General features: G+C 34.0%; 2 protein-coding genes across 2 annotated transcripts; both read left to right on the plus strand.

The window, feature by feature from the left end:
• Positions 1 to 3,674: 3,674 nt before the first annotated feature.
• On the plus strand, positions 3,675 to 16,124 carry LOC144843276 (uncharacterized). The gene is made up of 3 exons (XM_078700070.1): positions 3,675 to 3,969; positions 8,168 to 8,407; positions 14,557 to 16,124. The coding sequence occupies exons 1-3, from the start codon at positions 3,675 to 3,677 to the stop codon at positions 16,122 to 16,124; spliced, it is 2,103 nt and encodes a 700-aa protein (XP_078556196.1).
• Positions 16,125 to 16,224: 100 nt separating this feature from the next.
• Positions 16,225 to 18,489, plus strand: LOC144843277 (uncharacterized). The gene is made up of 2 exons (XM_078700071.1): positions 16,225 to 16,723; positions 16,844 to 18,489. Exons 1-2 carry the CDS (start codon positions 16,225 to 16,227, stop codon positions 18,487 to 18,489), a joined length of 2,145 nt encoding a protein of 714 aa, XP_078556197.1.
• Positions 18,490 to 20,009: the final 1,520 nt, after the last annotated feature.

The following is a 20,009-nucleotide window of genomic DNA, read 5'->3' on the forward strand; positions in this document are numbered from 1 at the left end:
ATGTCAAAAATTCCCACGCGCACAAAAAATTTTACGCGTAAGGTGCGCACGGAGCATGAAAATCATGAGTTCTTCTCTTGAATTATGATTTTACAGCCTTTCCTATTCATTTTAAAAAAGATTGACATCATTTCAAATTAAAATGACGTCATACGAACACGTTGATTTAGACCATTTGCGCGCGTTTTAGTTGCAAAAGTGACAACATATTGTCAAAATTATGCCTATTTTTAATCTATTATAGCTCCTCAGGATCATCCATGACCCCCAATTTTTTTAATTTAATATGTAAGCAGATATGTTGTAGATATGAATTCATGCAGAATCTTTACCCCTCGGATGTTATGACGTCATCGTATGGCCACACGAATGTAAAATATTGGATTTTTTACTCTTTCGTTATTGCTCATCATATAGAGCGCATCTCACTTTTACGTGCCCAAAATTCTTCAAATTTGATTTAATGTAATTATTTAGATAATTATCTTCTAAAATTGTTATCTTTATATGTCAATTTGATGACGTCATCGTGTTAATAATTGGATTTAAAAGATGGGTCTCATAATTTTGTCTATGCTACACTGTATATAACATATACAGTTTATTCTGTAAAATACTGTAATATGATGTATGCTACATAATAGGTACAATTTAGCACTGTAAACATATTTATTTCATGTCATAGGATGGCATAATAATTGTCGAGGTTCATATGGTTAAGTATGTGCATGTTGCGTTTGCACGGATAACCCGAACTCGTCAAAGTGACGAGTTCAAATCTAGTTTTTCTGTATTATGCTTCTTTCCATCCTTCCTTTTTGTGGATCGCGTTTCTCTAAAATGTGTAAACATAACATTTCATAACTTTGACAACATATGGGCATTTACGTGAAGTTGTGCACCTCCTATTTTATTTATTTTCCTATAATGACGTCATAGTTGTGCAACGTGACTTACGCGCAATTTTATGAATTTCAATGATTTTTTCATTCATCATTTTTTTGACGTCATATCAAGGGCAAACTTTCTACGGATTAAAAATGGCATGTTTCACAAGAAGTTACGCGCGCACGCGCATTTAAAATTTCAAAATGCGCAAAATTAATTTCTAATCAACTTTTTATGCGTTTCTTGTCATTTTGAGCATGTCAAAAATTCCCACAGGCGCGCAATTTTTTACGCACGCGGTGCGCACGTAGCGTTAAAAAACATATTTTTTTCTCTTGAATTATATTTTTTAAGCCTTTCCTAGTAATTTTAAAAACAATTTAGACCTTTTCCAGTTTAAATAACGCCACACGAACACGTTGAATTAGACAATTCTTGCGCGTTTTTTATGAAAAACCTTTAAAAATCGTCAAAATAATGTCTTTTTTTAAACAGTCATAGTTTCTAAAGTAAACCGTGAACCGTTTATTTTTATTACAAAATCTAGAAGTTGATGAGTTGTAGATATCGGATCATGCATCGATAAGGCTAAAAAAAACATTTTGACGTCATCGTATGGCCACACGAATGTAAAATATAGGATTTTTGTCTCTTTCGTTATTGCTCATCACATTCAATGGAGCGCATCACGCTTAACAGTATTCCTTTTTCTCCTACATTTATATATTGTGTAGGTCAATCAACTTTCTTTAGCATCAGATAAAAATATTTTAATTTTTATGACGTCATCATGCCTAAAAATTTTAATTACGTGGGTCATTAATTTCATCTTTACAGTAAATTTTAATCTGTAATAGCTCGTAAGAATAAAATGTGATAATCACGATTAAAATTTTTTCTGGAAGCTATTGGATTGTAGATACGAATTCATGTAAACATTTTGCCAATCGGATGTTGTGACGTCATCATATGGCCAGTTGAATAAAAAAAGTCGTATTTTCATATTTTGCGTAATAGTTCATCACATTTAAAAGGGTGCGCATCTATATTTTACGTATTCAAATTTCTTCTGCACGTTAATATGTTGTTCCATGAGTTGGCTCATGAACATGTTGATGTAATGAGTTATCCTGGACTATCTGTAGCATTTTAGTATTAGTCTGCTGACCATACTGTGGATTTGGTTTTATTGAGTTATGGTTCCAATCGATGTTTGGAAGATTAAAATCACCTGCAAGGATAATATGTGGCAATATATTATTTACCGATATCTTTTCTAATTTTATGGATATTTCTTCTAGTGGAATTATGTTATTATTTGGTGGTCTATAGCAAACTGCAAGGTACAATGTTGGTGATTTACTGATACTTATTTTTCCCAGTAGAAATTCTGATTCATCTCCTTCCTCAATGGGAGTAAAAATCAGGTCGTCTTTGTAGGCTATAAAGACCCCACCACCAAATCTATTTCTCTCTTTTCTAGTTACGTTGTATCCATTTGGAAACACTTCTGAATCAGTATAAGTAGAATCCAAGTGTGATTCTGTACCCATTATGATATCAGCATTATGCTCTTTTAATATTGTATCTAGTTCGGCTTGTTTATGTTTACTCTTTAGTCCTTGACAATTTATTGTCATTATTTTTATTTTTCTTCTACTTGATTTTCTTGTTATTGTTTTACTTTTAGTGTTTGTGTTTTTAAATGTTTGGTCAATTTGTGGTTGACTGTCATTTATATTTGTATTTGCTAGCGTACTACTATCATTGAGTGAGGAAAATGAGTTTTCACTTTCAAATGACTCCTCAAAGAAACTGTTTGAGAAATTTGGTAGGCTACATTTATAACAGATCCACGAGAAGGTTTTACCTTGTAAATTATTATATTCTTTAGTTGTTAATCCTATACATTTGATGTGAAGCCATGATTCACATTCGTCACAATTTATCGCTTTGTGATTACGAGCTACGGTTTTCTCACATACCCCACAAGGATGTTTAATGGGACCTGGGTTAGTTTCAATGTCTCCTGCTAGAACTATTATTATAAGAATAAGAGATGTCTTTGGATGTTCGTTTGGAGGAGACGGAAAGAAGACATATCTCTTTTTCATTGTATTAAGTTCATTTGCAACAGAATTTAGATGTCCGATTCCATTTAGATGTCCGATTCCATTATTTTCACTAGCAGTATTATGCCTACCTTTTCTTTGATTTGGCCAGCAGTTTATACATAGGACAACCAAAATCGAGGCTAGAATTGTTATGCAGTGACGATAATGTATACCACTGATATTAACTTGATTTAGCTTAGGCCTGGTCCTATGCCTACTTTTTTGTAACCCCATTTTATTTGTTTATTACCTAATTTCACCAAATAATTCAGAAAGTAATTAATTAATTTAACACATGAGATATTGGCACTCTCCCTTTGCAACCCTACTGTGGTGAGCTACTCAGATGTTGTAATCCTAGGCCTAGCCTAGACCAGCTAGGAAGGATTGATGTCCTCCACTGCACAGTTTTCACTTCTTGACTAGGCTTAACTCAATCGGTAAAAATAATCCTTAAACATCGACTAGGCAAAGCTTCCAAATTCAACAAATTAAGGTTCAAAGTGTTCACCAGACATTCAGGAATACAGGTACTTGACAATTGAAGCAAAAAATACACCAAAATTCAATAATTATACAAGTAAAATTGGTGAGGAAAAAAAAAATTGTTGCACACCAGTGACATGCCCCCTCTACTAAGATGAAGAACAATTTGAGGAAGCGGAGAAGTGGATGCAAGATTGCCAAAGGGATTTTCTAGAGGTGATACATGAGACTAAGAGGGTGCTGGAGCCGCCATTCAGGGGAACAGTGACAGAAGAGACTGACAGAGTTATGGTAGAAGAGGACAGTGAAAACGTTGATCAGGGAGAGAAAGATGGTAATAATAAGGTTAACAGTAATGATATGGATGCTATGGCCGCATTCAAATTAGCCCTAGAACTTCCAAAAGCGGAAGTGATAGAATTCCATGGGGATCCGGGAAACTATTGGGCTTTTGTACAAAATTTTGAGATAAATGTAGCAAGTAAGTTAACATTAACAAATTACCTATTTTATTGATACTTTTATTTTATTGATGGGCCAAATATCAATATCTCTGATATTAACATCACTGATACTAATGTTATATTGGCGTTATTGATATCATCATTATTATGTTATGAAGTTGTATTTTTATTTACCATATTATTATTTTAATTCCTTTAATCCTTTTAACAACGTTTCCAAATATCATGTATTCCTATTTTCCGATCCTTATGTCTTGAGCTATATCCATTAGCACACCCCGGTCCTTAAGACCCGAAGGAATTTATTTTTCTTATTTGAATTATTTTTTCTTGACATCAATTTTTATTTTTCAATTTGAATTGTTTTTTATTGTTATACTTTTGTTTTTTGCATTGTACTATCATGTCTCATAACCACTGTAGATCAGATTGCAACACATCAAATTCCGACCGATTATCAAGTTTATTGTTTTCTCCATCTTCAATCAACCCAGATAACTTTACCTCCAATATTGACCCTGATTCACAATTTTTTTCAAATAGCAACATGAGCACCTCCCAATATTACGATCCTAATGAATTTTCTGTTAATACCACAAGTGAATGTTTCTCTACTATCCATTTTAATTCAAGGAGCATTTTAAAACATTTTGACGACATGAAACAGCTTTTAACATTACTAGATTTACCATTCGATGTAATTGGCGTAAGCGAAACATGGCTTAAGTACGATAATCCCTTGGTTCAACTCCCTAACTACCACTTTGTCTCCAATCACCGAACTCATAAAGACGGCGGTGGGGTTGCCATGTATATTCGTGATGGTCTTCAATTTGCTACAAGACATGATCTTCATCTCCATCCCTCTATTTGCGAATCCATTTTTATTGAGATTAATAGACCTAACTCTAAAAACATTGTCATTGGTACAGTATATAGATCACCATCCCTTGACCCTCTTCAATTTACGAACGAACTTGAATCTGTCTTATCAAAACTATCAAGAGAAAACAAAATTGTGTACATTCTCGGAGACTTCAATATTGATATCCTCAAATATGAATCAGACAACGATGCCCAATACTTTGTTAATTCCTTATTTAGCAATCACTACCTTCCCCGCATTCACAGACCATCTCGTATTACCAAAACTACAGCTACCCTGTTAGACAATATCATAAGCAATCAAATTGACTTTCCAAACATGAGTGGACTATTTTACAGTGACATCTCTGACCATCTCCCAGTGTTTAATATTTCATTTTTGTCCAATGTTACTACTAGCTCAAACAGGGAAGATAAATCGGCTTTTAGGAGAATTAACCCCTCTACATTAGAACACTTCCGTCAAGAAGTGGCTTCTCAACAGTGGACCAATGTATTTTATAACCAGGACCCCGATATAGCATACAATTACTTTGAAAACACACTAAAGTCCCTTTACGACAAAAACTTCCCCCTCCAATACAACACTAAAAAAGACAAAAAAATAAAATCATGGATGTCTGACGGCTTGCTCAAATCTATAAAATATAAGCAGAAATTATATGCCAAATTTCTTCACCGTCCGACTCCCATAAATGAAAAAGCTTATAAACTATACCGCAATAAATTGAATTCTGTAATCAAAATTTCTAAAGCTAATTACTTCCAAAATATATTTCACAAACATAAAAATGATATCAAGGCAACTTGGAAGACAATTAATTCTCTGATTAACAAAAACAACAGCAAACAACAATCCAATACTCGCTTTAACTGCGATGGCGAATTGACCGAAGATCAGGAGAAAATTTCTAATGCCTTTAATAAATACTTTGTCGAAATTGGCCCCACCCTTGCAAACCAAATTCCCCGTGTTACCAAATCATTCAAAGAATTCTTACCGAATCCAAATCCAAATTCAATATTTCTTAACCCAGTTGATGAGTCTGAAATAGTCAAAATAATAACTTCTTTTGAAAATAATAAATCTCCAGGTATTGATGACTTTCATACCAAGGCCATTAAATACATTGCTGACCTGATTTCCCTTCCCCTGTGTCATATTTTTAATCTTGCTTTATCCAGCGGTGTGTTCCCAGAGAGGATGAAGCTAGCGCGCGTTACCCCTATTTACAAATCTGGTCCAAAATCTGATCTTTCTAATTATCGACCCATCTCCATTCTATCCATTTTTTCAAAAGCCCTGGAAAGAGTAATTTATGACCGAATATTTTCATTTATTACCAAATTCAACATACTTTTCAACAGACAATACGGTTTCAGAAAGGGACACAACACGTCAATGGCTCTCATCGACCTGACAAATAAAATTATAGACGCTTTCGAAAACCGCCATCTTGCAATCGGCATTTTCATAGACCTTTCCAAGGCTTTTGATACTATTGACCACAGTATTCTTCTACACAAATTATCTCACTATGGAATCCGTGGATCTGCAATTAATCTCTTAAATAGTTACCTCTCCAATCGTGCCCAATGTACCAAATACTCTCACTCCATATCCTATCACATGCGGCGTCCCTCAAGGATCTCTACTTGGCCCCCTCTTATTTATTCTATACATCAATGATATTCACTTCTCTTCAAAGCTCCTTAATTTTTTCCTTTATGCTGACGACACTACTGTTCTTTATTCTAACAAAAATGTCCAATCCTTATTCAATACAGTCAACTCCAATTTGATAAATTTGTCCCAATATTTTGCAGCTAATAAACTTTCTCTTAATCATAAAAAATGTAGCTTCATCCTCTTTGGGACCCCACAACTATTAAAATCTATTGACTTATCAGCCAACAGAATTACCATTGACAACCATGATATACCTTGTGTTCAATCAGCTAAGTTTTTAGGTGTAGTTATGGACAGCAATCTAACATGGAAAAATCATATTAAAGAAGTAGAGAATAAAACTTCCAAAAGCGTTGGTATCATTTCTAGGTTATCCTCATTTGTACCCCTTAATATTCTTCGAACCCTTTACTGCTCCCTCATTCTTCCCTATTTGAGCTACTGTAACATTGTCTGGGCCAATACTTACGTATCCAACCTCAGTAAACTGCAAATTATACAAAAGAAGGCTATCAGGATTATATCTGGCGCTCCACCGCGGTCCCATTCTTCCCATTTATTTTCCAAACTTAATCTCCTCAAACTCATTGATATAAACATAATGCAACAAGGCAAATTTGTATTCTCCGCCCTGCATTCCACTTCTCCAAATCATTTAAACAAAATGTTTATTCCGAATTTTTCTATTCACAATTACCCTACACGTTCTAGAACTAATATACACATACCTATCCACAACACCAATTATTTTCAAAACAGTATTAGATACTCCGGTCCATCAATGATGAACAGTTTACCACCCCCAATTACAAATGCTGTTTCAATTTCTTTATTTTCCAAAAAATTAAAACAACACCTAATGTTAAAGTATTAAAAAGACAACAATCGAATGTCGCAATTTGATTTATGCTGCTGAACATTGATCTACTGTGGTTTTTGAGTTTTATTTTCTGATTCTACAATTTGATTGATCTATTTTTTATCAATTTATTTATTTATTTATTTATTTATTTTATTTATTTTTTTTTAATTAATTAATTTATTTATTTATTTTTTATTTTTCCTTTTCTGTGCGTTTTTTTGTCTTGTTTGTTTCTCTTTATTTCCACTCTTATTCAATTATCCATTTTATTTGCATAGGCATACCCAGCACAAGATTTCCTCATCTTCTCGGGATTATGCCTTCCTCCATAGCCAATTTTCTTAAATTCACTTTTCTGTTGTTTTATCCAACAAACATCTATTTCATTTTTTATATTCCTTACCATTTTTGTTTATTATTTTGTACTGTATTGCTATGGAGGAAAATAAATGTCTTTTGAAATGAAATGAAATGAAATGAAATAACATCAGATAATGCAAAATTACAATACCTTCTACAGTTATGTAAAAATAAGGCAAAGGAAAGTATAGTAAGTTGTCCTCTATTAGGAGAAGAAGGTTATAAGCAGGCTTTAGAGATTCTTAAAAGGCAGTTTGGGCAGCCCCATCTAGTTTTAAACTCATTGATGCTTAAGTTAACCAACAGAAAAGAGATTAATGCAGGAAACCATGAAGAGTTATGGGGACTAGTCAGTGACATGAAAAAATGGGGTACACAAATGATTTAAACAGTACCTCCAACCTATTAAAAATTCAAGGGCTATTACCTAGATTTATGCAAGCTAAATGGGCTAATGCTGCACAATCAATACTTAGTGAAAGGGAACCAAGTTTCTTGGATATGTTAAAATTTGTAGAGAGTCAAGCTGCAGTAAACAGCAATATGTTTGGAAGAAATATTAGCACTACAGCTAATGAAAATAAGAGTAGTAAATTTCGAGTAGTAAACACAGATTTTAGAGGTAAAAAGGCTTACAGTCATAGTTGTACACCCACTAGTCCGGTGGCAGGAGGGGGGATATCACCACCCGAAAGGGGACAAATTGCCATCCAACTTTTCTAGACCAGAATTTTCCGTAGATTACGAATATGGAAGGTAATCGATCAGGATAGGAAGCGTTTTCGAGATATAAGGGGTCAAAGTTCAAAATTGACCAATATAAAAACATGCTATATCTCTGAAAATTCTGGACGTAGTGAGATAATTTGGGTGTCAAATTGTTCACAATGTATATGTTTATATTAGCTCTAACAGAACTTTCTTTGTAAAATTGACCGGAAACCCCATTGTTAGCAATTTTGACCTTTGACCTCTTTTTGCTATATCTAAGTAACGGCAGGTCGGAGAGAATTAAAAATAGGAGCAAATTGTTCCCAAGATATACATTTATATTCAGTGTAACAGATGATATTGCTTGAAAATGACCGGAAGTGTGGTTATTAACCTTTGACATAATTGAATAAGGTTTTAAAAACATAAATTAATAAATATTTGTCGTAAGGAGCCAATTTTGGTGTCAAATTGTTCACAATATATATGTTTATACTTGCCATAATGCAACATTTTTTTCAAAAAGTGACTGAAACACCTATTTTTCTGTAATTTTAACCTTTGACCTGTTTTTCTCATCTAAATAACGACATGGCATAGAGATTTCTAACGGCAAATTGTTTATAATAGATATTTTTATTCAATCTAATAGATTATACTGTTTGAAAAATACAAGTGTGATTATTGCTTTGAAATCCTGTACATAAGAGCCTATCAGGGCGGATTTAATTCAAAGAGGTGTGGAAGGGGAATAATACTATTACTATACAGTACAATGTCTTTCAGAAATATTTGAGCAATTTCAATCAGGTATCCATGTATCTCCAATAAACGGAATGTACGGCTCATAGAGAATTCAGAAGTTACCCTTGGTTCATTTTGGCAAATCCATATGGGTTCCTTTTAAAAGGATTGAGGGTGCACAGACAGGCTTTTCCCATGGCTTAATATTGGAACCTACAGTTTTAGTTACCCGATATATTTCTAACACAGTAACTTATGTAGCCAAATGCATTGATCCGATACAGGGGCCAAATGTAGAACTGAACATACAGTAGAGAACCACAGAAGGGTCTAAATAGATGACCTGCTGTTGTTTCATTTTAGGCAAAATCCAAATCGGTTCCTTAAGGATCGAGAGTGCACAGGCAGCTTTATTCCATGTGCCTGTCTATATAAACCCACATTGTCACCCCTTATATTTCCACTATGTGGCTTAATGTCCATGGATGACCGGCCCTTGGGTTAATTTGGGCAAATCCATAAGTGTTCCTTAAGGATCGAGAGTGCAAGGCAGCTTTATTCCATGGGCCCCGCCTGTCTATTATGAACCCACAGTGTCACCCCTTATATGTCCATTATGGGGCTTAATGTCCATCCATGGAGGACCGGCCTTTGGGGGTTAATTTGAGCAAATCCATAAGTGTTCCTTAAGGATCGAGAGTGCACAGGCAGCTTTATTCCATGTGCCTGTCTATATAAACCCACAGTGTCACCCATTATATTTCCATTATGGGGCTTAATGTCCATGGAGGACCGGCCCTTGGGTTAATTTGGGCAAATCCATAAGTGTTCCTTAAGGATCGAGAGTGCACAGGCAGCTTTATTCCATTGTTCTGCCTGTCTATATAAACCCACAGTGTCACCCATTATATTTCCATTATGGGGCTTAATGTCCATGGAGGACCGGCCCTTGGGTTAATTTGGGCAAATCCATAAATTTTCCTTAAGGATCGAGAGTTCACAGGCAGCTTTATTCCATGGGCCGCGCCTGTCTATATGAACTCACAGTGTCACCCCTTATATTTCCATTATGGAGCTTAATGTCCATCCATGGAGAACGACCGGCCCTCGGGTTAATTTGGGCAAATCCATAAAATGTTCTTTATGGATGATCGAGGGTGCACAGGGATATTTATTATATCTCTATGAACCCACATTTTCACCCCACATACATTATTTCCAATATAGGGTCTCTTGTAGCCCCACATAGAGAACCCCGAAAGGTCCATGAAGGATCGGCCCTTGGGTTCATTTGGGCAAATCCATAAATGTTATTTAAAGATTGAGGGTGCACATTTAGTTTTATTCCATAGTTCATCTATGAACTATTTACCCCATATTAATTTCTAATACAGGGCCTTATGTAGCACACCACATAGAGATCCCAAAAGGGTCCTTAGAGGGTTCATTCGGGCAAATCCATATGGGTTATTTTAGAATCCTTTGTGTACAGGAAACTCTTTGCTGTATGGGCCAAACTATCTGTGACTATATAAAAATTGTGGTCTGTCTGTGTAGTGAGTTGTGGATTGAGTTTGGCCACCTGGATCTGCCTATGCCCTATCCTGTACGAATTGGTATTCTCTGGTTCTGATGAATAGTAGTTTATTTTCCAAAAACGAATATTGTAGCCCTAATAAATGCAACTGTATAGTGGCAAATCATTGAAGGTCAGCGCAACATTTTAACATCATAACATTTTAATCGTCATAATATTAATTTTATTATTTATTTTACAGTATTATATTAATGGGGCATTCCACAGTATTTTTTTGTTACGGACGGGACATTTTTGAGAATATAACTAGACATATCTTAGAAATAAAAAAGAATACAAGATTCAAAGTAGAATAAATGTATACATATATGGCCAATGTTTATTATGAACGTCAAAAAAAGAAAAAAGACTGTACAAAAAAAATTTTATTATAAAAATTGTATGCGTCGCGGATGGGACGGCAAATGGACATGACTTTTGAGAAGGTTTACGTATTGTAATATTTCTCCTCATTTAAAAGAGATTTTAAAATTTGTTTTGTATTATTATGTTGCCAGATAATTGTTTTAGATAACTGAATGTTAATTATAAAAATTGAACTGAAAATTTATTAATAAATATGATTTATATGTCGTTACGGACGGGACATTTCTAACGTCGCGGACAGGACAACTTTGTCCACGTTAAAAAATTGTATAATTTTGCTATTAAAAAAATTTAAAAATAAGTTTTTTACATCAATGTAATCTTTTATTTACAAGTCAAAATATAATTCAACCTTTGAAACACTGTTTAAAAGTTTATGTCAAGTGAAAATATTAAAATTCATAAATATGAAATATTATTTATAAAATTAATTATTCGAAGAGTTATAACGAGAAGCAATATTGTAAAATGTTATCAAAATATTTATTTACACTAATATAAAAGTTATGCTTGGCATATTAAACAAGACTTCAAGATATTAACACATTTAAGGCGAATCTTTAAAAATTGGCGTTGGCGTTTGACTTCTGAATTTGTTTTAGTGAATAGTGGATCCAAGTTGCATCTGAAATTTCCTTCTATCCTTTCTTGGATTTAATAACTGTAGGCCTACTTCTATTAAAATTCAATCTTAATTATTTAGTATCTGATTTATAAAAGGTTTTTGGTTGCAAATTCACCAAAGAATGAAATCTACAAAGCGATGACCGCACCCAATACTCCCATTCATACTGGTCATGTTGTTTTGGATTTAGGTATTGTTCTTTTGTGGGTTGTTGTTTTAAATACAGACCACAATGTTTTGTGATTAATAAACAACAGTTAACACCTTTGTACAGTACTTCTCAGCCTACAGTACAAAAACACTTTTTAATTCTTACAATATTGTCATCACATCCATAAAAAAAATGTCCCATCTGTAACATTCAATAAATTTTGATAGTAATGTTTTTTTAATAAAAAAATACAAGTTTTAAAAAACTTGTTTAAATCTATTGCAATTTAATATCCTTAGGAGTTGAAAATTAAGATTTAAAATTAGGAATTAAATAACAATTTTAAAGCCATTACTTCACAAGTGAGGAAAAACCCCCAATCGAAATGTCTCAGAAGTAACAATTATGAATTTTGAAATGCAAGTATGAAATTAATAAACAATTTTAATATTATGAATAATTGGAGCTTACTTTGAAAAAAAAGTAACTGCAGTATATTTATGGGCAAAAATGTTAACAAGAGGCATGGTTTTATTATGAAATAAAAATGATTTAAATGATATGTCCCGTCCTTAACAAAAATGTCTGTCCCGTGCCTACGAAAAATGTCATCAATATATTTTTGAATATGATATTTTCACCAAAAGTTTCAAAATATTTGTTTATAATGTATTGCATATAGTTTTAAAAGAGAAAACAAAATATTAAATTGTGGTATCAATACTTTTAACTGAAATGTAAAAAACACCATAAAACTACTATTAAAATGTCGCGGATGGGACAATTATGAATTTTGAAATGTATATATGAAATTTAATAAACAAAATATGTTATAAAATGCTTGAATATGTACAATAGGGACATAGAGTAACTATATCTGGCAAAAAAATGTTTAAAAGATGCATGGTTTGTGAAATAATTAGGATTTGAATGATACGTCCCGTCCGTAACAAAAATGTCCCGTCCGTAACAATATATTTTTGAAATATGATATTTTCATCAAAATCTAAAATTTTCAAAAAATTTGTTCATAATATAATGAGATATAGTTCTCAGGAGGAGAAAATGAAATATCAAGATTTTTGCATCATTACTTTTAAAATAAATGTAAAAAAACCGCCTAAAACGTCGCGGACGGGACATTTATGAATTTGAAATGGATGTATGAAATTAATAAACAACAAAATTTTAATTAAACACTTGATTATGTATTATTGAGACATAAAGTAACTATATCTGTTGAAAAAACAGTAATAAGATGCATAGTTTATGAAATAAATAGGATTAAAAATGTCCCGTCCGTAACGCCAAATATGACTTTTTCATATTTAATATTCAATAACTTAAAAAATCAATATCAGAAAAATAAAAAAAATGTTATTTAATAAACTTCAACATGTCTACTTTAAGAAATGGCCAAGAGTTACATCAAAATCAGTAAATGAAATTTTTAAACCCACGGACCAAATACTGTGGAATGCCCCTAATACATTTAAAATAATGCGCACTAGAAAAAATATAAAAATACCATAACTTCACTGATCAAATAACGTGATTACATTTATGAACATCGATCTCATAGTTTGAATAACTTTGCATTATTTAGTATATCATTTTTTCAAATGTTGACCTTTGACCTATGTCAACTTGTGTAATGATAAATGTGCTCTTTTGATTGTGTATGATTGATAGATGTCTTAACAGAATGATAAAACATAACATTTTGTCTTAAATGTTAGTTTTTATTTGGTTTTAAATGCAAATTGTGTGATTGGTCAATATTGACATTTGACCTTTAATTGCAAAGTATTTGTTTTATAAGGCGACTGAATAACACCATACAATACCTATAACCATACAAATGTATTAAAAGACAAAATTGAACTTTAATAAATTCGTTATAATACATATGTATATAATACATTGTTGTAATTGGTCAATTTTGAACTTTGACCCCTTATCTCTTCCTATTCTCTTCCTATCCTGATCGAAGTCTGATTTGATTAAATACAGTATTATAATTATATTAATCAAAATTATAATGAAATAACATAACTTTACTAATCAAATAATTTGATTACTTGTAAAACCATCAATATCATAGTTTGGACAACTTTGCATTTATTTGTTAACTAATACGCGTATTAAAATGTTGACCTTTGACCTTATGTCAACTGATGAAATTGACCGTATGTCAACTGATGAAATGATGTATTCGCTCTTTTACATTGCGTATGATTGATTAACAGGATGAGAAAATTTTTATTAAATATTAGTTTTTATTTGGTTTTATAGGTACGTTCTATGATTGGTCAATATTGACATTTGACCCTTAATCACAAAGGATTTGTTTTTCATAAGGTGAATAGACACTTATAATCATAAAAATGTAATAAAAGACCAAATTGTGCTTCAATAAATTTGTTATAATACATATACATAATACATTGTTGTAATTTGTCAATTTTGAACTTTGACCCCTTATATCTCGAAAACGCTTCCTATCCTGATCGATTACCTTCCATATTCGTAATCTACGGAAAATTCTAGTCTAGAAAAGTTGGATGGCAATTTGTCCCCTTTCGGGCTCCCTCCTGCCACCGGACTACACAGGGGAAAAGCCTAGTGAATCACCTTTGTTCACATGTGTATGTTGTAAGAAAAACCATAGGTTATGGGAATGTGTAAAATTCAGACAACTATCCATCAATGAGAGATGGAATATTGCTAGCCAAGAAAAATTGTGCTTTAAGTGTCTATGTAAATATAGGGCAGTTGATTGTAAACGGGTTATGTCCTGTGGTATAAATGGATGTAAGAATGACCATAATAGGTTGTTACATAGAGAAAAAGTAAAAAAGGAAAGTAATTTTGAAACTGTAGAGGTAGGAGTTGCCAGGGAAGGGGAGCGTAAAGTAACTAAAACAGAAACAGGGACAAACACTACATTGTTAAGTAAAAACCAATCTATTGCTTTGCGAACCATACCAATCATAGTTAGTAATGGAAAGAAAAGAATAGAGGTGAATGCATTATTAGATGATGGTAGTACTCAGACATATGTTAATGAAGAGTTATGTGGAGAGTTGGGTCTCAGTGGAGTAACAGAAGAGATGGTTGTGAGTTTGTTAAGTGGTAAGGAGGAAAGATTTGTGACTAAGCCAGTTGAGATATTTGTATTACCGTTGGATGGATCTAAGAAATTTAAAGTGAATGCAGTGACTATAAGTGATGTTACTGGTAGACTAGAAGCGTCAGATTGGAGTAGTGTTATTAAGGATTGGGATCATTTGAGAGACATAGAATTTCCTGTGATAAGTAGTCAGAGAAAAGAAATAGATTTACTGATTGGAGTGGATTGTCCAGAGTTGCATACAGCATTAGAAGAGAAATGTGGGGGTCTCGGAGAACCTGTTGCGAGAAGAACACCATTAGGTTGGACGTGTGTTGGTCCTTTGAGTAGAAGTTGGCGAACAACATCACTACATGTGAATACTTACAAAACCAGTAGTGAACGAAGTAATGATGTGGACGAGTTGATGAGGAAGTTTTGGGAAGTAGATAGTTATGGAGTAAGTGATTTGAAAATATATAAAGCTGAAGATGAAAGAGTGATTCAAAAAGTGTCAGAGTCATTGACAGCTGTTGATGGGCGATACAGTGTGAATATTCCGTGGCGGGAAGAAGGATTAAATATGGATAACAATTATGAAATGGCCTTTAAGAGATTAGAGTGTCTAGAAAGAAAATTAACTAGAGACAAGATGTTAGGCGATAATTATCAGAACGTTTTAGATAATTACAGATCCAAAGGCTATGTCAGAAAAATAGACCAATCCCTAACAGAACTAAATCAATGGTTTCTACCACATTTCCCAGTAGTTAAACCCGATAGGGAAACAACGAAAGTTAGGTTAGTGTTTGACGCCGCGGCGCGTTATGGGGGAAGATGTTTGAATGATATGATCTATCCAGGGCCTAAATTGCAGAACGATTTATTCGATGTGTTATTAAGATTTAGAAAGGAAAAGGTAGCGATTATTTGCGATATTGCAGAAATGTATCTCCAGATTGGAGTGCAACCAGAAGATAGGAAAATGCTTAGGTTTTTGTGGCGAGATTTAGACACAGAGCGGATGCCAGAAATTTATGAGTTCAATCGACTAAGTGTTTGGTCTTAATGTTGCGCCATTCTTAGCTCAATTTGTAACTCAGGAACATGCACGAAAAAATTCTAAAGAGTATCCCCTAGCAGCACGGGCTGTTTTAAACTCTACCTACATGGATGATACCATGACCTCGGTTAAAAATGAGCAAGAGGCAGTAGAGTTATATAGAGAGCTGAAAGAATTATGGGGAAGCGCGGGTATGAGTGCTAGAAAATGGGTTTCAAATTCAAAAGCGGTACTGGAAAAAATACCAGAAGTAGATAGAGCTAAAGAAATCAAATTAAGTGGGAACGCGTTACCTTCTGCAAAAACCTTAGGTTTAATATGGAAAGCCGATGAAGATACATTTAAGTTTCAAGGAGGTTCTGGTCCTTCTAATGTCTGTAAGTTAACCAAGAGATTAGCTTTGAGTAGAATCGCTTCTATATTTGATCCACTAGGGATTTTGGCTCCTGTAGTAGTCGCAGGCAAGATAATTATGCAGGAGATTTGGGCAAATGGATTAGACTGGGATGAAGAGTTGTCCCCTGATGTAGGTCAGAAATTAGAACGATGGATAGCAAATTTGGGCGAATTAAAAGATATAGAAATAGAAAGATGTATAAACCCAGGTGAGCGCGAGAATCAAGAGTTGCATACATTTGTTGATGCGTCAAATGACGCTTATGCGGCGGTTGTGTATTCAGTGTCACAGAATGATAACGAAGTTTAAAAAAGAAATGTAAGATTAGTCGCATCCAAAACAAAAGTAGCTCCTCTTAAATCCATGAGTATCCCGAGACTTGAGTTGATGGCAGCTATGTTAGGTTTAAAGCTTGCGAAATCTGTTGTAAATCCATTACAATGTCAACTAAAGGAAGTGAAATTTTGGGGTGACAGTATGAATGTATTGTGGTGGATTCGAGGTCATAGAGATTTTAAGCCGTTCGTTGCTAATCGAATTGGTGAAATACAAGGTCAAACAAACCCTAGTCAATGGAGATATATACTCACTAAATTAAACCCTGCGGATGTGGCTTCGCGAGGATGTACTGTTATAGAGTTGCGCCAGAATGAACTTTGGTGGCAAGGTCCTGAATTCTTGAGTGATTGTGAGATGCAATGGCCAGAAAATAAGATTGAGAAAGCGATAGATGAAATAGAGATTAAGAAAAGAACGAAAACGTTATTGAGTAAAGTGGTACCAAGAGTGAAAAGTGATAACTGGAGATTAAACCCAATAAGGTACTCTAGCTGGAATAAGTTAGTGTGTGTATTTGCGTATGTGATGCGTTTTATAAATAACTGTAGGTTAAAAGACAAAGTCAGAGGACCATTAAATGTAGATGAGGTTAAGGACTCGGAAATTGCCATAATACAAAAGGCACAGGGTGATGAGTTCTCAGATGAAATTAAGAGATTAAGTAAGGGTGAAATACTAAGTACAAAGAATAATATAAGTGGATTGAATCCTCAAATGGATGCCGATTATTTGCTTAGAGCAAATGGACGTTTAAGTCTAAATGAGGCGATATCATATGATGTAAGATATCCCATTATATTACCAAGGAAACATCATGTCACTAAATTAATTGTAAAAATGTATCATGAGTTAGGAAATCATGTAATAGGTACAAATCATACACTGTCATTATTATCTGAGAAGTACTGGGTACAAGCGGCTAGAGAAGAAATAAGAGAATGTGAAAAAAATTGTATGGGATGTAGGCGTAGATTAGCTAAACAAGGGGAGCAAATAATGGCTCCATTACCTAAGAATAGAACTAGTAATGAAAGCTTAAAGGCGTTTACTAGAGTCGCAGTAGACTATGCAGGTCCCTTCCTTACTAAACAGGGTAGAGGAAAGGTACAAACAAAACGTTATTTGTGTTTGTTCACATGTTTATCCTCTAGAGCCGTGCACTTGGAAATGGCGTACGGTTTAGACACAGATACGTTTCTAAATGCTTTTCATAGATTTGTCAGTAGAAGGGGTAAACCCGAGGAAATGATGTCTGATAACGGGACAAATTTTGTAGGAGCTGATAGAGAATTAAAGGGAGTGTTAAAATCCTTAAATAAAGATAAAATTCAAAGTGTGACAGTGGTCACTGGTATGAAGTGGAGTTTTATTCCACCTATGACCCCACATTTTGGTGGAGTACATGAAAGTCTTATAAAATCTGCTAAAAGGGCTATATATGGAGTATTAAGAAATGCCGATATAACGGATGAAGAGTTACATTCAGCATTTGTAGGAGCAGAGGGTATATTAAACTGTCCATTAACATATCAATCTGCCTCAGTAAAGGATGTAATTCCATTAACTCCAAACCATTTTTTACACGGTCAAATGGGAGGTAATCTAGCTCCAGAGAGCATATTAGACAGTTGTTAATCCTAGGAAACGATGGAGACGTGTCCAAGAATTAATGCGACACTTTTGGAATAGGTGGTTAAGGGAGTGGTTACCAGCATTGAACCAACGAAAAAAGTGGAGGGAACCCAAGAGGGATCTTGGGTTGATGAAGTGGTATTAGTAGTTCAGAAAGGTACGGTACGTGGTCAATGGCCATTGGGTAGGATAAGAAAATATATAAAGGACCAGACGGTCATGTAAGGGTAGTTAAGGTGAAAACTAACAATGGAGATGTAATTCGAGGTATTACAAAAATTTGTCCACTAGAGATTCTCGATTAAAAGAATGTTAAATATCAAGATACAAAAAGGTGTTATATTAAGCAGTTATATCAAACAGATTTACCAACCATGTGGTTATATCGATCTCCTTTAACCCCTTAGTCTCCCATAAGTCAGCTGCCCAACATGTCGTGAAGTCTGCCAGATTCCAGATGGAGGGCTTTAAAACTTGAAGAATAACATATTCATCAGTGGCTTGTTGGACTATGTAAGTAAGATACTTATGCAAAAATGAAGATATCACAACATCATTGCATCATCACGATAGAACAATATACTTTTAACAATCATGTGGAGCGTTTGGCTTCTAAATCTGTATAAATTATTATTATTCGGCCATACGCAGTAAATTCTAACGTTTCATCTCGTTCCGATGTCATGGATCTACAATTTCTTTACATATTTAGAATAATAATTTTATAAATAACAACATATCAAAAGTTCTCCATAATCGTGTTAGACAATTTTGAGAAATTACTGTTTTATTTTGGTACTTTATTTTATTTTAATATGCACCGCGTGAGTGATTTGGTCAAATTATCCGCAACGTCTTAAAAACTGTACCACGTGATCGTATTTCACCAATCATGCTCTGGTTACAGATGAGGGAATCCCCAAAACTCACAAACGGCAACGTCACACGTGGACAAAAATATTCAATCATGAATGGAGTAACTAGACGTGGAAGAAAAGGATTTCCCCACCGAACAAATGCTACTGTAAACGAAGAAATGATGCATCTTATGATCATCCTATTGTATTGAAATAGTCTCCTGCTCATATAGGAAATGGGATTTTTAGAATGTTACCACTTAAACCAGTGTGCTATATTAATATTCGTACAGAAAGGCTAGCCTAGCTAGCTACGTCTTGACTTTAGGCTCTAGCCTAAAGGCTTAAGGTAGCACACTAGCCTAGGTCTGGAGGTGTATACTAGGCTACTCTCAAGATGGCATAGGCTAGGTAGGCCCAGCAACAGCACAGTACAGTTAGGCCTGCTACTACTAAACTATAACTATGGGCTATTATTAAGTTAAAACGGCGACAAACGGAATACAAAGTCACAGGTGAGGATAGCATAATTTTAGTACATTTTGAGCAAACGCAATAAATACACATTAAAATTAATATATTGTTATTTATTATTATTAATAATTACTGTTGTTTAATTCTGTTATTGTTTGAAATAATTAATTTGGTCTGGTAGTGTAGGCTGGT

Source organism: Antedon bifida, chromosome 5 (assembly GCF_963402885.1).
Source record: "Antedon bifida chromosome 5, ecAntBifi1.1, whole genome shotgun sequence".
Lineage (NCBI taxonomy): Eukaryota > Metazoa > Echinodermata > Crinoidea > Comatulida > Antedonidae > Antedon > Antedon bifida.

Bases quoted from the DNA above. Each gene is read 5' to 3' on its own strand.
- LOC144843277 (XM_078700071.1), top strand. From the start codon at position 16,225: ATGGATGATACCATGACCTCGGTTAAAAATGAGCAAGAGGCAGTAGAG. The intron at 16,724-16,843 runs GTGAGCGCGAGA...ATGTAAGATTAG, and splicing joins AGAAAGATGTATAAACCCAG to TCGCATCCAAAACAAAAGTA.
- LOC144843276 (XM_078700070.1), top strand. From the start codon at position 3,675: ATGCAAGATTGCCAAAGGGATTTTCTAGAGGTGATACATGAGACTAAG. The intron at 3,970-8,167 runs GTAAGTTAACAT...TAAAAATTCAAG, and splicing joins TTTTGAGATAAATGTAGCAA to GGCTATTACCTAGATTTATG. The intron at 8,408-14,556 runs GTCCGGTGGCAG...CGGACTACACAG, and splicing joins TCATAGTTGTACACCCACTA to GGGAAAAGCCTAGTGAATCA.